Source organism: Condylostylus longicornis, unplaced genomic scaffold (assembly GCF_029603195.1).
Source record: "Condylostylus longicornis isolate FDR11 unplaced genomic scaffold, ASM2960319v2 ptg000003l, whole genome shotgun sequence".
Classification (NCBI taxonomy): Eukaryota; Metazoa; Arthropoda; class Insecta; order Diptera; family Dolichopodidae; genus Condylostylus; species Condylostylus longicornis.
The window spans coordinates 775802-791451 of record NW_026577972.1 but is presented as its reverse complement, the minus strand read 5'-3'; the positions used below and the strand labels follow the sequence as shown (position 1 = coordinate 791451).

General features: G+C 23.8%; 1 protein-coding gene across 2 annotated transcripts in view; it reads left to right on the top strand.

Annotated features, from left to right (window-relative positions):
• LOC129606370 (plasma membrane calcium-transporting ATPase 3) overlaps window positions 1–15650 on the top strand; it is a 198515-nt gene that overhangs the window by 167886 nt on the left and 14979 nt on the right. The window contains exon 19 of one of the 2 annotated variants that reach the window (XM_055516760.1): window positions 5925–5993. The exons of the other annotated variant lie outside the window; for it this stretch is intronic. Within the exon in view, the coding sequence (XP_055372735.1) occupies window positions 5925–5993 (69 nt within the window). The remainder of the gene's footprint in view (window positions 1–5924; window positions 5994–15650) is intronic. 2 annotated transcript variants of the gene reach the window in all.

The window sequence follows — 15650 nt, the reverse complement described above, 5'->3', positions numbered from 1 at the left end:
CAAACTAGCTAAACTAATTTATGGATAAAATCAAACTAAAAGGCATAAAATTTACAGTAATTTCGTAGGCAATCCAATTTTGATATATGAATGTTGTAATAAAGGTGTATGAATAGCTCTTTTGGCAATAGCATTTTTTGTTTTTCAAATAAAATGTAGCTAAATAAAAAATATTTTGATGGACACAAGTTTATCGGCATTTAAATTAAAAAAATTGCTCAATAAGAAACAATTTATTTGTAATGTACTATAAATATTTCTCAATTCTTCGAAAAATATTATGAGTTTGGATACAGAATTTATCCAAAAATTTTGATATTCAGATGTTTCTTTTATTCTAACTAGATAATTTGTTTTGATAAACGGCTCAAAACATAACTATAACTAATTTGAAAACATTATATTTCTAAAACTGTTTTGAATTGGGTAGGAAATACATCTATGTGAAAATTAGCTATAAAGTGTGGTTGTCGTGATTTCGGATTTAGTTTGTGTCTGTTCTGCTTATAAAAAAAATCTAATTTAGATAAAATTTTTCTCTGTGTAGATCTTAAATCTTAATTCTATTTTTTTCATTGGCTCTGGCTAATATAAAGTAAAAAATTAAAAAAACTGAAAAAAAAAACAACCTTACTTTTAAAGCATTTGCAAGCATAAGTTACTGACAATTAATTTTTGAAACTAAATAATGCCTTTAAAAATTGCATCCATCTTCGCTATATAATTATAACTTTTCAATTAAATTTTTTAGATTATGTTCGTTTCTGATTATTGACAGCATAAATTTTCATATGAGTACATTTTTCAAATTTTTTTTACACAAAAACTATTAACTTTTTTGCAATGTTTTTCCAAATAGAACTATACATTTCAGATGTATAGATGGATAAGAATCTATACAGATGTATAGATTCTCAGATCATCGGATCTATATAAGATCTGCCAACATGAACTCAACCTTACTCTCAATATAATTAATTAAAAATTTTCAAGCTTTTAACATTTCACAATTGAATTTAAATTCTGCCACTATAGTATTTATAAAATTTGACATTCATATACGAGTATTCAACAAAAGTTTGACGCAATGGAATTGTTATAACTTAACAATAGTTTTGCTGATATTTGCCATTAGTATCATTAAAATTTGAAACTCGTATTATTAAAATTTTACAGTCATACTATTAATGATAGTAGTAATATTGTTAAAATTTAATAGGTGAAATTTTGCAATATAAATGAAATATAGTGTGGATACGTAATAAATCTTAATAAAAATCAGTTTTTGGCTATTTTTTTTCTTTAATAATTTAAGTTAATTGAAAAGACATTATAAATTCCAATCAATATGTAGGTACTTTGAAGAAACTGCAATTGATGATTTTATTGCATATTTTCCAAAATTAATTGCATATACATAAGTGATATATAGATAATTTGAACAATATTAATTGAAATAATTCCTTGATTGCAAATATATAGTTGACATTTTCAAAAATCAAGCAAAGAGAATATTTATATACTGTTATATATATTGTTATACATATTATATATATAGAGTTATATAAAAATCTTAAATCGGTTTTTCAATTATTATACGCAGTGTAATGAATTTGTTGTGAGTTAACCATAACATACTTAAAAAAATTGGTAACATTTTATTTGCGATATTTAATAAATTAATTAAATCTTTGCAATTTATTCTGTCATTCAATATATCTGAGTATTTCACTAATATACTCCCAGCTTGAAATAGTATGTAATAGTATAGTATTCAGTTTTTGAACTGCAAAAGTGCTGATTTTGAATGCAGTCATAGATTTTGTATGTGTAGATGATTGTTAAGGTATATATATATAAATATATATAAGAAAGGCAATTATTAAAATGACATATATCAGGATTTCCAAATTGTTAAATTTTTTCTCGCATTAATCATCATTCATTATTAACCGAATTTTTTTATTATCCGGTTTTATAAGATAAATTATACACGATGATGACTTCATGTGATTATTATGAATAATATTTGATAAATAATTCATATTGTAAGTAGACACAAAAATTTTACAATAAATGGTGATTGATGAATTTTCCGTAAGTATATACATACATAATATAATGGATATGAAATATATTTCAAGCAATCATCAATTTACAAAAGTTTATTTAAAAATTTACAATACAAAAAAAAAAATATTTAGTTTATCATAAATTCTAATGTTTACGTACAAATTCTTGTAAATATGTATGCAAGTAGTTTTTTTTAAGGTATATTCGTATATTTATATTTATTGTGCATAATTTATAATTATAAATGTGTAATATCATAAAATTAGGTTTTAAGTATAGTATAGTTTAAAGATATCTTTCTACAATTAGTTTTAAGTTAGAATTACAATAATTTTCGAAGAACTAAAATTGAAATAACAAAAAAAAAAATAATATTCAACGAGATTCTATATAAAACTAAAATTTTAGATTAATCTGAGTTATGTACATACTTATATGGAGGATATACTATAAAAGTATTCCTCGCTGCGGTTTGGCGTAGATTGTCTAAGATTTGAATTAGAACAGATGGTATTCAAAAAATGAAAGTGACATGGGCATATTTTTCTGCAAAATTTTAATTAAAATTTTTAAATAGAAATATTTTAAAAATTGTTGCTAAAAGTGTGCAGTTTTTTATTGCTTATTTTTTTCGAATTTATCTTCGCTTCATCTTTCTTTTTTTGGTTTTTGTTTTTGTTTTCAAATAATTTTTAATATTTTTTGTATTTCAATTTCGGGCGGATGTGTGCATAAGAGAATTATATTTCAAATAACTAAGAATTTTTATTTCGGTATTCTTTTCTGGACAAAATTTGAAACTCAATCTGTAACTAATGTGAAGAGAGCAAAAAAAAAAAAGAAGTCATATCTCTACCTAAATTGCTGAATGAAGAAAATTACAAATTAATTTGAATTTAATTAAAAATAGGTTATATGATACTGAAAATAATTTATATTTTAGATTAACCTTATTAATCAATTATCTCCCTTATATTTCTCTCTCACACTTTTATATTCTCTACACCTTTACACTGTTTTATGCTCACTTATTCAGTGTAAATATTGCAATCGTGCGTAAACACTTACAGAGAAGTTATTGCTGAGAGGTGTAATAATTAATTAAAAATCGATGAATTGGTTAGAAATTTCACCACATACCTTATCAAAATCAAAAAAAGAAATCTCATAAATTTTTGATATTTAAAAATGAACAATAATATAAATATATTATTGTATTTAAAAAAGTTTATATACAAGTATACAAATTATACATTTGCAGATAAAAATAGCACAGTAAAATGATGTTAAAATGAAAATTATTTTCACTTTTTTAGCTTTATATATGGTGATATAAAATGGCATTTGAATTTATGTGCGTGTGTGTTTGTATGGGTCGAAGAATCAAAAAGTATAAAATAATATCACTGAAGGTTTTACATCATCAATTCAGTTACGCAACTAAATACACAATGCAGCAGTTTTAAGTGCTAAATTGTGTATACATATATTTAATAGAACAATATAATTGAAATTTTATATGTATAATATTTTTGTAATTGAAGACCTTCAAATATCTTTGAGTTTCATATTTGCAGTAATACGGTTTTTAAAAGCTTACTTTGAACATAAAAATTTTTTTAACTGAATTTTAAAAACTATTTTATTACATTTTATGGAATTACAGGTTTTTGACAAATTTTACTTTACTTTAACTCAAAATATTTTTTTAAATTTTCAATAAAAAAAATAATATACAATATATAATAAGGCCAACAACATTATAAATGTATCTCTATAACCCATTAATTTTATGTATTTGCCAATTTGAAATTCCCACTATGTACAAATTTCCTTAATATTCGATTTCAGTTTCAAAATTTGTTGACTCTGCAAAATATTCCTGCATACTATATATAATTCCAAATAAATATTTTGATTTAAGCAGCTGTCGGAAATTCGGAAAATTACGAATAGCTTATTATCAATTTCGAATTACTAAAATTCTGCTCCGAATATTCGTAATGGAGTAATCATAAATTACAATTCCGTTCGTAGTAAATATAATTCTCGAAAGTCTACGAAAGAAATAATCTCACTTGACAAGCAATTAAAAGAGAGTAGTCGTATTAAATTCTCAAGTTTTGAATGTGCTAAAACCATGTTTGCCAAAAAAAATTTTTTTTCAGCTTTTCAAAAATAATCAAAAACTAATAAAAAAACTGTAAAAATTTCATACAAAAGGATATTTTAAAAAAATTTTTTTTTGTGTGAAAATTGTTTACTGATTGAACCAAAAAACATAAGCAAACATTATGCAGTTGAAATAAAATACTGATTTTGGCACTCCGAAAAATGGTACTGTCATTGATGATTCATAATCTCTACGAAAGGAATTTGTGATCATTCAAATGTCTACGTCGGTAAGTTCGTAATTCGTGAATTCTACGAGAGGAATGCCTGATAGGGTTGAATATTTTGTTTATGAAATATGAGTTCAGGTTTTAACACTATAAATCTAAAATTAAAGTAATACCGTACTAATGTACGATGCAGCAGTTAAGCTGAATTTTTTATACTAATTTTTTTGTATATTTCAAATTGTCATATACAATAAGTAAGCGTATAATTATTGCTATTAACCATGAAACCGGAAATGTAATAATGCTGTATTAATGCAGAATTCAGTTTATAAACGCCATTTGTTGAATTGTGTATTGATACAGTATTATTACAATTACGATGTCAGAGTAACAAAATAAATTTTGAACAAATTTTTTTTCACAACCATATATTTGCTTGACTTCCGAAATTCAGTAATACGGTATTGATACACAATTCAACCTATAAATGTATATTAATACGGTATTACTGTGTATTATTATTTTGGGAGTCAAAGTATGTATATAAATACATTTTGGAAATATTTTTAGCGAATTTCCTATAAAATAGGATAATACCTGACTTCAAAAATTTGAATGATACTGGTACCCTGACATCAAAATTGTTAAAAATATGGATACAGAATTGTGTACCGTATCGATACACAAGTCTGCAATTGGCATTTATAAGCTGAATTCTGCATTATTACAGTATCACAACATTTCCGACCACAGGGGTATTAATGCACCAATTCAGCTTTTGAATTAAAATTGTTGAATCCATATATACATTACCCGTATACTTTATTGTAATAACATTGAAGTCACACGGTATATATCACTTAATATTCCGTACTAAAGCATATAGCAATCCCCATTCTTAAGCTGAAACTATTATAATACATATATCAAATATTTTAATTATGTATATAATCAAAATATTTGATATATGTATAATATTTGATATAGGTATAATTATATATATATATATATATATATATATATATATATATATATATATATATATATATATATATATAAACATTACATAATATTTAAGAACTACGAAATTATTTTTTTAGAAACATCGTTTAAATGTTATATATATGCATATAATAGTACTATATATATATAAAATATATATATAGTACTATCATATATTCATATATACATATATAGTATTTATACATGTCCGTATATACATATATATGTATATATATTTATATATTATATATTTTATTTCGTATATATTATATATATATATATATATATATATATATATATGTTTATGTGTTTATTGCATTTATATATATATCTATAAATAAAGAATGAAATCAGCTCGTGTAGGCTTTTTTTACTCAAGTTTTAAAATTAAGATAAACAAAACAAAAAATATATATATAAAATTATAACAGATTATAATACACAAAAAAAAAATACAAAATAGAATTTTTTCCAATATTATGTTTTTTTTACATTTTTCTATTGAAGGTGATAGGTGGTGAGTTACAAGAACGTTTGATTCCGGTTCCATACAGCAAGAGTTCCACTGATCAAGCTGTAAGCTGCTTTCCTTTTCTCAAAAAAAAAAACAAAATTATTTTCTTGCTTCTTTATACTTTCTATATATTTTAATTATATATATACCTATATTTTATTTTTGTTTTATTATTTCTTCTTTTTATTGTTTTGGCGTTTGTTTAGTTTTTGATTTTTCTATTTTCTTTTTTTTTGTTTTTAGAAGTTTTTCATTCCTTTTATTTTTCTTGTTTTGTATCCTTGACTTCCAAAATGCAATAATATGGTATTAATACATAATTCAGCAATTTACACTTTCAAGCTGAATTGTGTATTAATACCGTAATACTGCATTTTCACAAGTCGGAGTTATTATATCTAATTTTTTCGTTATTTTTAAATATATTTGTATATAAAAATTTTATATTGAAATAATTGTACACAACTACATACATATAGAAATATATATATATATATTTATATTTTTTATATAAAAGTAGCTTTTATTTTTCATTTAAACAAAAACAAGAAGAGAAAAAGAAGAATTGTAATTACATAACTAGTTGCGAATAGCATTTTTTGAATAAAAGCGTGTATTATTTGAAGTGATATTCATATGTATATATATATATATGATACATATAAGAAAATAAAGTATTTTTTCTGAATATAAAATCCAAATATATTATATAAAATTTATGTAAATATATATATATATATATATATATATATATATATGTACAATTTTTTTACAATTTCTATATGAATTTCCAATTTAAATTTACAATGATATACAAAATGATTTTTTTTTTATTATATATATATCACCCAAGAAATATTCTAATATTGTATATATCTTACTGATGATTTTTTTTCTATGTATCATTCTTTCTTATAACATTATATTATTCGTTTACTATACAGGGTGATTTACTGACAAGTTAGGAGCTATATACTACAGGTCGAAAATACGTAAAATTTTTGTTCAGAACATAGTGTTTAATCCGAACGGTTTCCGAGCTACGGGAATTTTAAGAAAATTTACCGAAATTTTAACATACTAAAGTTTTTTTGCTTATAACTTCCGTTCCAAAAAAGAAAGAAGTTTCAAACAAATAGTTTTTGAAGGAGCTATAGAAGAGCTTTAATTAAAAAACAGTGGGTTATTTGGTTTTGTATGGTTTTTCGAAAATACAAGCATTCGAACTTTAGGAAAATTCCAATTTTACTCATCTTTTATTTTTTTACTTTTTCTTGTCCCGACAATTTCTCATGAACATCCAAAAATCCTCTTTACAGAAATTTTCCCAGCTGTTTAAGCTTTAATTTAAGACATTAACTGCTAAAATATCTTTTATGATACAGAAGATATAGCAGAAAAACCATTTCTGTGTCCCGTTTTCAAAGGCCTTAATCAAATGCGTAAAATCATTCTTAAAAGCAGTTCAGGTTTTTCAAAACTGTTGTTTTGAAAAAAAAAAAATTAATTTTAATGTTTTTATTCAAATACATAAATTTTAAAGTTTCCTTTACCCAATGATCTTTCGTTTTTACAGCTTTTTGCTACAAATGCTCAATTCCGGTTCCTAAAAATGATAACGGCTTTTTAGGGTGACCACTGTGATAAAAAATTAATTAAAGTTAATAATTACGGGACTTAATATCAATGAAAATGAAAAATAGTCATAATTTTTTGAGTTTACACATTTTGTTAAGGTACATGAAAATCGGAAATAGAAATGGTTTTTATGTCATATCTCTCGTACGGTAAAAAATTTTTTAACGTTTGGCGACTTAAATTGAAGCTTAAGAAAGCGCCCAAAATTCTGTAACACAAAAATTTAAAGTTTCTGAAACTTTCACACAAAATAGTAGGGATGAAAAAAATAAAAAAAATACGAAATGGAAAAAATTTGTGTTTTTCCAAAGTTCGAATGCTTTGTATTTCAAAAGTACATAAAATACAAATTCATGTATATTATATTTCTTTCAAGCCCTATAATTACTGCTTTCAAAAACTGTTCATTTGAAGCCTCTGTCTTTTTTGGAAGGGAAGTCATAAGAAAAAAAGTTTGGGCAAGTAAAAATTTCGTGAAAATTCGTTAAAATCCCTGTATTTCGGAAACTGTTGAGTTTTGACAATTAGCTTCAAACAAACATATTTTCATTTTTGATGTCCTAAACAATGATATATAATATTGTACTTTTTACTGAATCACCCTGTATAGGTAAGATATACAGTTATTAATAAAATATATCTTTATATATATCTTTATTGTGATATATATATAAAAATGTGCCTAATTTCTTGATATATATGTATAAAACTTTTATTACACATATTTATTATTTTTAATAATATTATTATTATATAAAAAAAGGTATCACTTTATCGAACTAATATATTTTTGTAAAATTTCAATATATACATACATATATATGTACATATAAATATATAAATATATACAAATGAAAAATGAAATCCAAAACATTTCAAACAAAACAGTTTTAAACAAAATGAATAAAAAATGCAATGATAAAATTATGAAAGACTTTTTTTTGTTTAAATGAACCAAACTTGTGATTTCGAAATTGCTAAAAATTCAGTAAATATACAATTCATAAACTGAATTGTATATTAAATACTGTATATAATTGCGGAATTTTTGAAATCAGAGAACATAAAAATTTTTTTTTTGTTTTTTAATAACTTTTAGTGTTTTCTTTATTTAAATTGAAAACCTAAAATGTCATTTAATAATTAAAACCCCTATTGTTGTTGAAAATCAGAGAATTTGATTTCAAAACAAGAAAAGTAACACGATATAACGGTACAATTCAGTTTATGCGTACTACATAATTGCCAAATTTTGTAGTTTTGATTTCCAAAATGCAGTACACTACAATATAACTGTATTTTCTAATTCTCATTCATATAAACAGAATTGGAAAATTCAGTTCAAATTTATATAAACGCACTTTGAAAAGCGTGGAGTTTTTTATAATTTTGGAAGTTCACAGAATTATATAGCTTTAACAAAATGGATGACATTTTAAGTTTAATTTCAATTTGTAAACATTTCTTTAGTTTTTTTTTTTTTTATTTTTATTTTAGAAATAATTTGTTGCTTTCCTTTTAACAATTTATATAAAAATATTTTATATGTTTTTTTCATATACAGAGTGATCCAGTAAAGAGTACAATATTATATTGTTTAGAGGATCAAAAATAAGTAAAATTGTTGTTTGGAACTAGTTGTCAAATCTCAATGATATAAAATATTGCACTCTTTACGAATCACCATGTATATCGTTTTAAATAGAATATATAATATAAACTTGAAAATTTAAATAGAAAATATAATATAATAAAATTGAATAAATTTTGTAAAAAGATTTCTGGTTTTCATTAATACATTATTAATATAATATTTCGCTTATAATTTATAATTGTTGAATTGTATATCAATATGGTATAACGTAATTTTTCGAAGTCACGGTAAAATATGCGGAATTAATACATGGCATACAGTAAATATAAGTGAATTAATGAATTTTGATATTTACTCAAAATATAGGTGCCCACCTATTAAATGTAAATCTTACTAAAAACTTGATTTATTAAAAAATATTTAATGTCAATTACTGAATAAATTTAGATTAGCATAAGTTTGCTATATTTATAGATTCTTGTTTATATATTTCCAAGAAGTAACACAAAAAAATAGAATTTGATTTTTCATATAAAATACCTTAATTTCAAAATTGCCGTAATATGGCATTGATACAAAATTCAGCTTATGTAATTAATAAACTAAATTCGTCATGTATACGTGACGAATACTAAAACTAAGACTAAAAGACTAAAAGATTTCTTAGTCTTAGAAATATTTAGCTAAAAGGTTTAAAGATTACAAAGAAAGAACAGACTTAAAGATTTTCATGAGAAGAAAAAGCAAACTTATGATAAAGTAAATGATAGTGATAAGTATTTGTAAGTGGGTCTTGGAAATAATTTGCCAATATAAAACAAAAACCAGAAACCTTCTATATAAGAAAAGTAAAACAAAAATCTAAATGACATACAAGTGTAAAAGTCAATTTAACTCATTCAGCAAATAAAATTGTATTTCTGAACCAGAGAGTTAATTTGGCATTAAATTTGCATTTATGTGCATAATTCTTTTTTTTTTTGTTTCTTATGTTTTCTATTTGAATTTTAATTTTTTATTTTCACTTTTCTTCTTTTTTTGTTGTCGTCTAGCAACTATAGTTACCTTGACTTCCAAAAGTCAACATAATATACAGTAGTGTCGTATTACTACATAATTCAGCAATTCACACAAGTAAGCTGAATTAATGCCGTACTACTGACTATCTTTTGGAAGTCAAGGTTATTCTTATTTGTTATATTTTGTTTTGATTGTATTTTGTTTTTGCGACTTTCGTTTTTTGTTATTTTAAATGCTTTTTGAATTATGTTTGCAATAATATTGTTAAATGTTGATACCGTTGTTTGTTGTTGTTGTTGTATTTGTTGGTTTGCTGTTGTTCTTATTTTCTTTTAGCAAAAAACAAAAATATATAAAAACAATTAATTCTTTTTTGTTAAATCTAAATTTTAATTGTTGTGTCTTGTGTCTAATTGTTGTGTTGCGTTAATTAATTGTTATGTATATTTAATTATTATTTTCTTAATAGTAAATTCCATTAATAATTTTCATATATCATGTATATAGTATACTAATTCATGGCATACGAAAATTTTTGGGTAGTAAGTATCCTTGATTTTAAAATTGCCGTAATACGGTATTAATTATACAATTCAGTTTATGAATTTCAACTGCTGAATTGTGTAGTCAGAGAGTATTACGAGTACTGCTTATTTTTGAAATCAGGGTGTACATTGCTGTGTGTGTTATTATAAACAATTCGGGAAGTATATAGCTTTTATAATTTAAATTGTATGTTGTAATGGCAATACAGTTATACAGTTAATTAGAAAATTTAAATGTAAAGAATTTTTATACAAATATATTATAATAGTTTTTATATTTATAGCGTTTCTACTCTGTCTCTCATATATTTTAAAGAATTTATTAAAAAAAAAATAAAATTTATATTTTATTGATAATTTGTTCTTCTACATTTAAATTTTTTAATTTAAAATTATTTTAATAATTATATTATATTGTTTTTTTTTCACCTAAATCTTATATAACTACATTTAGAATTAAAATATTTAAATTATGAATATACAAAAAAAAAAAAAAAAATAACAAAAGAAATGAAATTACAATGGTAAAGTTTTAAAATAAAATTGTTGATGATATCAACAATATGGGTACGGAGCTAATTTTAAGGGTATCGTATATAATATTTAAGAATCTGAATGGAAAAATTAAATTTCAAGCAGATCGGTTTTGAAGGGGGAGAGGAAGGGAATGCAATTTAGGTTAATATTGAAAGTTTATAAGTATGCTGGTATCTAATCGCTTAAGATAGCCGACATTGTTAAACGGAAGTTAAATATAAGTTTTTTTATTAAATATTGTTAAACTTATATTGCCAAAAATATTTTATTTACATTTTTCCATATTATGTGGAGAAATAAATTTCTGTTAAGAATTTTTCATTTGAATTTTTATTGCCATTACAATAAAATAAAAATTTTTGAAATTTCCAAATAACACACAATTCATTTTACAAAACTTGTATTTTCTATATAACATAATACAGGATATTACTTTGAATTTGAAGTCACGGTACCTTACCTCTCTTATTTCATTAGTATATGCATTCGGTAAAATTTAGTAAAAGTCAAACAAAAACGAAAAAGATTATGTAAAATTCAAATTCGAGTGCAATAATAAATTTCAGTACATAATTTTCAATTTCACGTTTCTATACTAAAATTCACCGAAAAACATCTAAATTTTATTCCTACATTTATTTATTAATATAATCAATTCATCAATATTAAAGAGCCCTTTCACATATGTCGGCTAAAATTATTTAACACAATATTATACTGCAATTTAGGTTTTAGATGATAATAAAGACGAAATCGCTGATATCGGAATTGTAATAATACTATATTAATGCAGAATTTACCTTATAAATGTCAATAGCTGAATTGTGTATCGATACGATATTGTTGCCATTCCGATTTCTGATTTGGAGCTGTTGTTGGAGACAATATGTTTGATATTTATAGGAGATTTGGTCAAAAATGAATATTGTTGTGCTTGTGTAATTTAGGCAAATTTTATACCAGCATATTATTTAAATTTCGAAATTATATTTAAATTTCCCATATAATATCCAAGTTGTCATAATACATACTGTACTATTCCACACAATTCAACTTCTATATGTGTTATAATTACTCAATTGTATTATATTATATTCTGATTTCAGATTTCAATGTATAATCGTATTATACATTGCTTATGAGAAGAAGTTATATAAACTAAATTGTTGAATATAGTATTAAAATATTGCTGCAATTTGGATGGCTATATATATATATATATATATAGATGAACAAACATAATCTGTTTGTCATAAGACCAAAAATTTTTTTGGTGACTTTTAAGAGATTTTTGAAGAGACATTAAATACATATGCTTGGGGAATATTATACTTTCAAAATTATATCATATATCTAGATGGATTTTTCATGTATTACCGCAGTTCAATTTTAATGATGTGTTATAAATTTTTCAATATTGTTGCCGGCAGCAATTTTCAAATTGCAGCTTTAACAAAAATTATTCGCATAAGCACATATAAGGGTTTTAATAAATTTTTAAAATAGAAGAAAAAAAATAAGAATTAGAACCCATTTTTGTTTTCATCTCATATAAGAAACTTCTCTGCTGAATTCTTCATTGCATATAATATCTACGTGACTTCAAAATTACATTAAAACTCAAGTATTTATGCACAATTCACCAAATATAATTCAATAAGTTGAATTGTGTATAAATGTCCTGTACTCTACTATACAATTTTGAAGTCTAGGTATTTATTTTTTTTTTCTCTCATTAGAAAACCTATCTGTGTAAAAAATTTCTTAACTTTTCCATTTAAATTTATTAAATGGAATTAAAAATGGATATTTAAATATATTGTTAAATAATTTTTTTTCCTCTAAAAAATTTATTGTGAATTTTCATTTAAAATTAAATTTTTAGTTTTACTTCAATATTCTCAAATAATTTATAAATTTTTTTTTTCTTTAATTGTCTATAAATATTTTTTTCCTTTCCTCCTATTTCGTTTATGACAACATCATAATGGATAACTTTTGAAATGTAAAATCAATACGCCGCTGTATTTGAAATTCAGCTTTGAGAATGTAGATTGCTGAACTGAATAGTGTTGTTATTAATTCAATTATATTTATAATATGGTCGTATGCAATATTGAATTAGTAACTTTAAAAGTTATCCATACAAAAAATAGTATTCCTGATATCGGAGTTATTGAAATATCTTATTAAAATACAAATCAGCAATTCGCACTTATAAGCTGAATTGTTTATTAATGCGGTAAATTCTAAAATTCCGATCTCACGGTACGTAAAAACTAAACAAAAAAAAAAATTCAGCAGCTTATTGTCTTTGTTCATGTGCTTACAAAAAATAAAATCGAGTTTGACAGAATAAAAACATATTATTAAGAATAACAGGAAAAAATCATAAAACATATTTTTTTTTTTTTATTTTCCAATCTAGTGTAAAATTTTACGATTTTCAGATTTTTACCAGATTTTTTTATTTAGCTCCGTTGAAATCTGCGCTAGATTTTAATTTCTGTTATACATACATACAAACGTCAAAATAAAATAAAGAAACAAAAGAGAAAACAGAAAAATAATAAAATCTTAAGTTAAAAAAATTGGAAGGAAAGACATCAAGTTCATAAAACATCAAAGTTCTCAATGTCCTGACGTAATCATATTTTATAAAATTAAAAATTTTTTAGTAATTTTTCTTTCTCAATATTTACTTTACGTATAAGTACATACAATATACTTAGGTATTCTTTTGGATACTTTTGAAGAAAAAATTTCGGAAAAAAAATCACATTCAAATAAATTAATTTAAAAGCTCCTTTTAATTTTGTTAAAATTTTTATTAAACAAGTAAAAACGTTTCAGTCGGTATAATCCTGTACCTTTCATTGTTGTATAGCAATTACTCGAACCTGTGAAACCATTCTATAGAATCTTCACGGACATGTCTAACCAAAAATTAAACACACGACTGCTAAGTTATATGAATCTGACTTAATTATTTTTCCAAATATTTAAAATGAGCTTTTAAACTTCTATGACAGCTACTCGAACCTGTCAAGCAATTCCACCAAAACGTCAGAAGTATTTCTATAATTGGATAAACGATTGCCAAGTTTCATGAATCTGACTTTATTATTTTTCCGAATATAAAAAATCTGCATTTGGAGTTTTATGGCAGCCATCCGAACCGGTACCGCCATGCCATTAAAATTTTTAGAGCATATGAAGAATGTAATTGGACACACGTATTCAAAATTTCATATTTATACCTTTATTAGTTTTTGAAATATTTAAAATAAACTCTTTGGGTTGTAAGGCAGCTTTCCGAACCTGTTGTCCGAATTAGTCCAATTACAATAGGGTTCGTCCTTGGTTCAAAAGAAACAACTTGTGGAAGTTTGGTGTCGATTGCGTAATTTCTTCTTGAGTAATCGTGCGACCGGACGAACGGACAAGTGGACATATCTAAATCAACGCAGACTTTTACGCTGAGCAGGAATATATATATGTCCATACCGCAGATGACTCCTTCAAGTAGTTACAAACCCCATACCAAAGTTTATATACCCTTCAAAAAGTGCAGGGTATAAAAAAGGAAAAAGCCAAGTGGAATATATGTATAAAGCAAAAACAAAATTATCCAATGCCATTTTAACATTCCATTTAGCACATAAAACCTTTCAATAAAATAAAAAAAACATAATATGAACATAATACATATGTATATAGAATCAATCAGAATGTGGGGGTTTGTAAATACATGTACTAAATTAATTTTTGTTCTTTTTAAATTTGGAAAAAATATGAATCAAAACTTTTCTATCATAGGATCATGTAAAAATCATGTACGAAAATGTATCAATACGAGTACGTTGATACTTCAGAGTTTGGTGTCCAAAACTGTCAAAAATACGCATCGTATGCGCATCATATTAAGTCAGCTGTGTATCAATTTTTTTTTGCGGTTTTGTATTGATGCAAAGTTTTTTAAATGGAAGCTGAGAAGTAAATAATTTATTATTTTAATTCAATAACTATAATGAAGCTAATTATTTCTTTACGTACGGTGTTAATATTTTTAAATGTTCCATTAAATCTTAATTAGTTCCACAAAATCTCCAAAACTTCAGTTGTTAATTATTTTAATATTTTTACATAAAACCTTTCCAAAATAAACGCCAAAAAACTTATGATTTAGAAAGTTAAAAAAATGTCAAAATAATATTGCATCAGCAATGTAAACGCATCACATCGATATAGCATTAGCATCGACTCTGCATTGATGCATATTTTCAAATACTTTCTGATTATACCCATTTAAAGATTTAAAAATAAAAAATAAGAACTTGGCATTTTCGGTTTTTACGACTATTATTTTAGTGTTTTTCATTTCC